The 8700-nt window shown below is 37.9% G+C and overlaps 1 protein-coding gene across 3 annotated transcripts; it reads right to left on the bottom strand.

Annotated features, from left to right (window-relative positions):
- Nucleotides 1-394: 394 nt before the first annotated feature.
- On the bottom strand, nt 395-8700 carry LOC137941526 (protein IQ-DOMAIN 33-like). 3 transcript variants are annotated; one of them, XM_068786983.1, is made up of 6 exons: nt 8458-8700; nt 7748-8026; nt 7215-7415; nt 6440-6553; nt 5953-6327; nt 395-741 (listed from the first exon to the last, which is right to left on the bottom strand). In XM_068786983.1, exons 1-6 carry the CDS (start codon nt 8527-8529, stop codon nt 601-603), a joined length of 1182 nt encoding a protein of 393 aa, XP_068643084.1. In that variant the 5' UTR covers nt 8530-8700; the 3' UTR covers nt 395-600. The 3 variants fall into 3 exon arrangements, with proteins under 3 accessions (XP_068643084.1, XP_068643099.1, XP_068643091.1); XM_068786998.1 differs by having other exon boundaries at nt 8454-8535; XM_068786990.1 differs by lacking the exon at nt 8458-8700 and adding an exon at nt 8291-8434.

Raw genomic sequence — 8700 nt, 5'->3', positions numbered from 1 at the left:
GCAAATCTGAACTTACAAAACTATTGAGAGATGCTTCTGTTTTATGTGAGGGTGGTGGCAGGACAGGATTTTTATGTATGTAGAAAAGCCGAGCCCTATCCAATGGAAGCATTCAGGTAACCTTCCTCGCCTTACCCCACTATCTGTGGGGTTTAGATTTTCAATCCTGTTCTTACCTAGCTTCAAACAGTTTTTTATTTTTATTTTTACTTCAAAGACCATATTGCAGTAGCTACCAAGAGAATAGATGAAAGTGGAACAGAGTTTTTTCTTAGCTTTTTTTTTTTTTAAGAGAATAGATGGAAGTGGAATACAGCTTTTTCTTCCATATACGTGGTTATTTGACAAGAAAGAGAAGAAATCTGTACATTAAATTGCGGAATCAAGCAAAATATAATGCAGCACATGTCAAAAATAAACACCAAGTACACGCTTTTGAAACAGGGAAAGACTAACAGGTATTTACAATATTGCCATGGCATAAGAGAAACACAATTTCAACCCTGCTCGTCTCTTGGCTGCCTTATTGGTTGTCAATTGAAGTCTTATACAAAATAAAAGGTACAATGAGAGCTGAAAAACCATTGTCACTGACATCATTTAAACAAGGACAAGAGAGCATTCTCTTTCAGAGTGGGCAGAGGATATTTGAGATGATTCTTTACACTTCATTGCCCCCATGCTTCGCTCATTTACTTTCTCCTCTTTCCCTGCTTCCCGTTGTATATCTTTCTTGCTTACCTTAACAAAAGTTACAAGCTAGTAAAACATTCTCCAGCAAAGGCAGAGAAGGGAATGGCAGTCTTATAAAAACAAAAATAACTTTTAAAGAGGAAGAAAATTGGAAGCCAATAATAGTACGGTTGACCCGAATTCCTATTTCCTGTCCTCTTTGCTTTTCGATGGTTAGATTTGGTCACAAGATACAGAATCCACATTGTTCATTGCTGTAAAATAGACAGTTGACTAACGAAAAGCTGGCAAAAACTTCTCTTACTAGATTCTTTTGGTGCAACTATATCATTAGAGTAAATAATCATCTTATGCACTCATCTATACTTTCTATTTTGGGATTTGCGAATAGATCGTGAGAGAACCAAATGGTAAATGCAGTTGTTTACTTATTTAAAAAGACTGTTGAAAAATACTGTAGAAGGGTAGTCTGGTCATTTTTATTGTCTGCACCTCCTATAAATGGGCTTATCTTATTCAGTATGTTTTAAGTTTGATAGGAGGTCCAATGAAGGAGATATAAAGGTGTAATTAAGGCATATAAGATGATTAAGCTATATAAAGATGATTAAGGGTCGACCAGAAGCCTAATCACAAGAGACAACCAGAAGCCTAATACCCCTTTTTCCTGCAGCCCTCTCTCTCCTTCTCTCTTCTCTTCTTCAACTCTTAATCCCCCTCTTATCCCATAATTTCACATGGTACAGGGTAGTAAGACCCGGTTACAAGCACGTGAACCTTCCTCTTCATCCATTGAAGGCTGCGACTTCTTGAAAGGGGGGTTTTCAAAATCTGCTTTGACTGGTTGGTAAAAATCTCAACTTTTGCGCTCTTCTTCTGCTAAAACCCTAGGATTGATAGCTTCTACTGCCTGTTGAGCAGTTTTGAGACTATTTACTGCCCCATGAGGATTTACTAGGTGAAAAATCACTCTTTTATGCATTTTGTGACCCCAATATTGGTTCCTCTGCCTGCATCAGCCCTAATTCCTTGGCTTTTTTTCATGGTTTATGCAGTTCTAAGTGCATAGAACTTGATTTATGCCCTAAAGGAGGGTCCTTAATTAGAATTTCCACCTTTTTTTGGTTGTGCATCTGAGCTTAACCTGCCTATGTCATCACTAGGTTGGATGACGTTAACCCTAAAAAGAATTGAGAAATTTCTGGTATTTCTGAGTACTACCTTCAGCTGCAAGTGACTTACATATCAGGGCAAATTGGTTCTCCCAGTTAGTAAAACCCTAATTTCTTCTGAGAAGTGGGGTCCACAACACCTACGCAGCTATTTTTTTGTGTTGATTTGGAGTTGTCTAGTGTTCATATTTGTGGCATATATGGCTGATTTTGCTAAGGATTTTACCCCTTTGAGGGACTCTAGGAACTCAGAAAGGAAGGATACTATTATGATTACTTCAGAGAGATTGAATGACCAAAACTATCTGAGTTGGTCGTGATCAATCAAATTATACTTGAAGGATAAGAAAAAACCAAAATTCATTAGGGATAAACCTTCTGTCCCTTTGTATGACAACTAGAAAGCTAAGGATAGTCAGGTTATGACCTGGATTCCAAGTTAAGGAATTAAGTTAAGAATTGTGGTCATGCGAAAGACATATGGATATCCTTAGAGTCTATTTATGCTCAGGAGAGCAACTTATCCTTGTTTATGAACTATATTCCAAGATGTTTAGCCTCTCAAGAGAGGTCAGAGAACTGTCACGAAATACTACATTGAACTAGTGGGTATACTGTAGGAGAGAAGCGTTTTCTCCATCTTTTTACCGTTGAGGAAAGGGAAACGAGAAAACAGCATGGATAAGTGCACATTGCAGAATTTCTGGATGGTTGGGGCCAGATTTTGATGCTATTAAGGCACAACTATTGGCCTTAGAAAATGTTCAGTCCTTCACCACAGCTTATAGCAGATATTACGTGCAGAGAATGCTATTGCAACCCAAGGAAGTAAAGATGTGACTGTTTTTTTTGCATCTCTAAACACTCTGGGTTACTCAGAATCATCCAAGGGCAGAAGTGGAAGTAACAAAGGCAAAGGAAGAGATATCCGAGGCAGAGAAAGAGGTGATGCTAGGCCAAATAGGAAATGTGCTCATTGTGGTTATTACCAATTAATTTTATGCCAAGTGTTGGGTAAATTTTGGTAAAGCCACTTGAGTCAACTTCCTCATACATGAGAGTACTGATGCGGACCCAGAAACTACAACAAATATAGTACCCAGAACATCAGATGAAGTACAACAGTTGCTTCAGCGACTTGCTCAATTGACTACTGCTTCCTCTTCAGTCTATGTGGCTTAGTATTCAACCCTATTGCCACACTCACTAATTCAGGTACATCTGTTCTACATGTGCATCCTACTTCTACCTAGGTTCTGGAATCAGGAGCCACAACTCATATGTTAGGTATGTCCTCCATGTTTTCTACTTTAAAAGAGTCTTTGGGTGTCAAGTTTGTTACCCTAGTTGATGGGTCAACGTCATCTGTTCAGGGAAGAGGTACACTAGGCCATGCTCCTTTTATGACACCACAATCAGTGTTACTTGTTTTTAAGTTTCCTTTTAACTTGTTGTCCACAAGTCAGCTTACAAAGTCCATGAACTAGTCAGTAACCTTTTATTCATCTTATTGTGTATTTCAGGATCTCACAATGAGGGGGAAGATTGCTTTTGGGAATGAGAGGGTGGACTCTATCACAACACTCACAACCTCCATTACATGCTTTACATACTGCAATATCACCACTTCGATGACACCTACAGTTAGGACACCCTTCTTCAACAAAGTTGATTTAGCTATTTCCAAAATTTTCTTTCAGTTTATCGTTTGAGTGTGATTATTGTCAACTGGGCAAGCATCATTGGATGATGTTCCCCTTCAGTAAAAAATAAAAAATAAAAAAAAAAAAGTCTATTAGAAATTGTTCACTCAGATGTATGGGAACCCTATCCTGTCTCCAGTGTCCGTAGTTTTAAGTACTTCCTTTCTTTTATTGATGATTTTAGTAGATGTACCTAGGTATATCTCCTATTTTATTCTCTATATTCCAAAAATTTTACAATGAAATAAAGATCCAATTTAATGTATTTGTTCGTGTCCTTCGCATTGACAATGATCTAACACTCCCCTTCAAGTTGGAGCTCATATGAGTCCCAGATTGTCACAGAAAGATAGGAACTCTCGCTTGTCGAGGGCCTTGGTAAAGATGTATCCCAATTGATCTCCAAATTGGACATATGTCTAGGGGTATTTTTGTCATTTCACCACTTCCGTAGTTTTATTTCTATATGTAATCTTGTTCTATGCATTGAATTATGTAAGTGGTTAAATTTTCATGTACATAGGATATATAGTTAGGGAGATATAAGGATAATAGGCATTATTGTATGTGTAGGGGTATTATTATAATTTTGATCAAAGCCTATTATTAAATACAGCCACGACCCCCAACAAGCCTTCATTTGGCTTTCTCTCAATCTCTCTCTTCTTCCACCACCAAAAACCTTAATTTTTACATTGTATCAAAGCAGTAGAACACTTTTGGGAGCTTCTTACTCAAGTTTTCCATCAGATTTGAAGAGAATGACTTCCTAGAAGAGGGGTTCTACAAGTTCTTCGGTTACTGGTTCGTAAAAGTTCAAGCTTTTCCTCTTTTTCTCTGCCTTAACCTTAGGGTTAGTGGTTTTTACTGATCATTAAGTGATTCTCTATGATTTAATTGCCCTAAGTGGGTTTCTATTGGATTTTTTTGGGATGTGCATCACCCATCCCTGTTACTGTGCCTGCATCATCCTATAATTGGCTGACATCAGCCCTAATTGAGGATTAATTTATATTATTCTCATTCAATTTGATGCATTCTACTGGTTCTTGATCTGTTGAAGTGCGCACATCCTAGTCTTCTGCCCTAACCCTATTCTGCGAGTGAGGCCCACTCTGGTGATAAATTTAGAAATTTGCGAAAGTATTAATTGGTTATTATGTGCTTCTATATCAATAATATGGCAGATACAGGAGAAGTTTACTCTCCATTTAGAGAGAATTCAAGATTTGATGGAAAAGATATAATTATGATTACATCTAAGAACTGAAAGGGTCTAATTATCTTAATTAAGCTAAATCTGTCAAAATGTATCTGAAGGGCAGAAAGAAGACAAAATTCATTAGAGATGATCCTCCGGTTCCTCCATATGATGATTAGGGGGCAGAGAACAACCAGGTTATGACCTGGATTGTCAATAGTATCGATTCAACATTGAGAAGTCAAGTGATGAATTGTGAGACAGCAAAGGCAATGTGGCTGTCCCTAGAATCTTTATATGCTCAGGAGAGTAATCTCTCTCGAGTCTATGAGCTATATAATGATTTCTTTGGGTTGAAAAGAGGCAATAGAACCGTCACATAGTACTACAGTGCATTCCTTGGTATATGGTAGGAGATTAATGTTTATCATCCATTTACTATGGACGAAAAGGAATTGATGAAACAATAAAATCAGTTGCTGGTTGCAAAATTTCTAGAAGGATTAGGTGCTGAATTTGATGGAATAAATGCTCAAGTATTAGCCTTAGATGAGATACCTACTCTCTCTACCACCTTTAATCGCATTATGAGGGCTGAGAAGAATCTGGTACCCAGAGCAGGTAAAGATGGTAAGATAATGGAAGCTACTGCTCTTAATGCTTCTAACACTACATCAGTCCCCACAGACTCCTCTAGAGGACGCGGTGATGGTAAGTCAGAAAGGAAATGTGTTAATTGTGGATGGAAGTGGCAAAATGATCAAAATACCATCTTTTCTAACATGAACTATACAGGAGATCTAATGACATTGCCTATCAAATCTGCTTCTGTCTAGAGACATTTCAATATAAGTCCAGCCAAGTATTTATACATAGATTATTCACTCATTTCCAAGAAAGTAGATCAAGCGACTTATTAAGAACACCTTCTGTTATTATATGGAAACCTATAATTAGAAAGTCAATATCTAGCTCTGCAATGGGCACGAGTTTGACACTAGTTCAGCCTAAAAAACATATTTTGTCTTTTTAGTTTGTATAATAATGCTTGATATGCTGAGTAAGTGAGCTGATTGAATTAAGTGATTCCAGCATCAGTAAGAGACACTCCAGCAACTAGTCGATGCAAATATGACTTTGTCAAAGTATAAAACGTGAAAACCAAAAAGTGAAGCAGCACTACCTTGGTTGTCGCTGTAGTGTATTGACAACTTGGCACAGTCTTTCGTCTTGACACAGTTCTTGCTGCTTTGAGCCTGTTTCTATGAGGTCTATGTCCATCCTTAGTGGTTTCTCTGTTTACTATGACACCATCCAGTCCAACTGATATTTCATTGGATCCACAACTCTCCTTTTCTTCTCCTCCCACATCAACTTTCTTCTTAGTACTGAATGAAGCTTGATGACTGTAATTCGGCCTCAGTGATTTGCTTGTTAGATCTTCACCAGAGGATTCTGGCTGGCGGGTTGCCATCCACCTCTCTAACCAGCTCCATCCCAAGTTGGGTTGCCTGGCGTCTCGATGGGCTTGTTTCTTTTTGGATGTACAGGTTCTTAGCTGTAGAACGTTTGGATACTTGAGTCTGTACTCTTCTTTTACTTTGAACATATGGAAATTATAGACAAGTTCAGAAATAAACAGATCAGTTCCTTATGGAACCTGGACTTACTTGTTGTGAAAAGGCATATGCCAATGCTCTTTCACGCCTTGTTGTTGCCTCTTGCCTGTGTTGGATTCTTAACTTTGCTATGTTGCTACTGATGGTGCTGTCATCCCATTCTTCCTGCATGGCACCATTTAAGGTCAACGATATTTTTTCAAAATCACTTTCTTTCCATTCTTTTTTTGTTTTGTTTTGACAGTCATGCAACTCTGAGTTGAAAGACCTATTTCAAACAAGTTAACTTTTATATAATTTCATCGGCTCTTGATGATTTTTCCATCTGATATTCTGGTCCTTTTCTTAAAACTATTAGATTGAACTGAATTTTACTCATTTGTCATCTTTTCCTACCTGTTGATTTGTCACATCGGATATAAATTAAAAATACGATAGAGGAATGGTTTAGTGGACACAATTCATAATTATGGTTAGTTCTAGAGTGGCAATTTCAAAACAACATCTGCTTACCTATTGGAAGTTCCAATCTTTAGATCCCAATTCGTTTATTTGCTAACCACAGAAACAAGAATTTTCATTTCCTAGTATGATTGCTTATGCTGTGAGTTCAATTCAAATTTCCTTAGTTATTATTGTAAGGGGTATAAAGGATCTAACATTTCATGATTATGTGATAGCTTTGCTTGTGGTTCTATGAAAATTTGAAGTCACAGAATGAAATATACATGCAGAACTTTTCCTTTAAGGTCTCAAGCAAGCAATTTGTAATTCAATTTACACATACACATCAGTTGCAGGTGAGAAGAGTTGAAGTGTGTCATACCTTCTGCTTGGAGATTTGAGTTTTAGACTTCTGATGTGCTCGAGAATGAAAAGAGGCAGTTTCATCTTGAATGCCATATTTTTCAGTTGAAGCACCAGTTTGGACTTCAACTGATGTACCTCCAGATTCAGTCCATTGTTTGCTTTCTTCACTACTCTCTCTTTTAGGTGACCTTTTGGTTTCATGGAACTGACGCCTGGCCTGATACAAAGACAGGAAAATGGTATTTCAAAGTCATGTAATCAAGTCACTAAAAAGAGACCCATAACTTGCAAATCCAACAAGTTAACTAAGCCTCATTATGGATAGGTGAAACTCTTGAGTCCCACTTACCCACTTTTTAAGGGCATGCCCCTAGATGTTTATTCATTGGCATTTCTTTTCAAAGGGACTTCTTGCAGCATGAAAATTGGCCAGTTTAAGAATTGTGCTGCATTATTTATATTGGATTACATCATTTAAGATGCTAATCAGGGCTAATTTGATGGATTTGTGGCCATTAATATATATAATTTGTAGGAAGAATAGCAAACCACAAAGCCTCTAAATGCCGACTGGATAACTATAGCTGCATCATCTGTCTGTGAGCATCTTGCTTGGTTGACATCTTCTCTTTCTGTAATTTTTTCTTCATATGCTTCAGACTCTATTTCTTGATGAATTTCTTCATCCTTTATTGGCTGTGTCACAGTTGCCTCGGAACTCCTTACAGAAGCAGAATCCTCCTCTGCAAGAACTGAATTTACTTCATCCGCACAGAAGTAGGATTTTACCAAACTCCATCTCTTCTTGTCCATCTCAGTGTTCTTAATCTGATGAAATCACATAAAATACAACTCTACTTAACAATCAAATGTACCAAGAGCCAAAATGAAGCCTAAAATGTCAGAAAACTTTCTACACTCTTCAATCGTCTGAAAGCAGACTACAGAAAGAGGACAAATGCTCATAGAAACGTCCGGAAGATGTAACAACACAAAATCGTGACTCATTTTTGTGAAAATTAAGAGGCAACTATTAATGGGAAGAGAATTCTCAAACGCTCACACCTAAACTACGTCAAGGAAGGTACTCACCCAAAAATCGAAAGACGACAATGGGAAGAGAACACTTCAAAACTCGTTTCAGGAACCCAGAAAACAGAAAAATGGTGTGGTCAATCTTCAGAATGCAGAGCAGAAAGGCCTCAAAACAGCAAAAGAAAAGAGAAAACGGTGAAGAACAGCAGGAGTAGCTTACTTACATTGCCTTCATGAGCAGTAACCGACCGACTCTTTGAGAAGACACTCTTCACAAGCTCTCCAGTCCGACCCATATGCTAGCAAATGCTTCACGCCTAACCTCCCAAATGGCTTCCCTCTAATTATCCACCCAGAATTCCAGCTACGAAAGCCAAATACAGATTCTAAATTTGCAAGCACCTGCACTCCAGCGCTTTGCATCTCCTGGCAGTAAACGGCTGCAGAATTAAAAAATGATTATTAGC

Source organism: Aristolochia californica, unplaced genomic scaffold (genome assembly GCF_029961685.1).
Source record: "Aristolochia californica isolate CCGP_79_NKW_82.1479 unplaced genomic scaffold, dmAriCali1.0.hap1 SCAF_10, whole genome shotgun sequence".
Classification (NCBI taxonomy): Eukaryota; Viridiplantae; Streptophyta; class Magnoliopsida; order Piperales; family Aristolochiaceae; genus Aristolochia; species Aristolochia californica.
The sequence above is the reverse complement of the archived record's forward strand: the minus strand, read 5'-3'. Positions and strand labels throughout refer to the sequence as shown.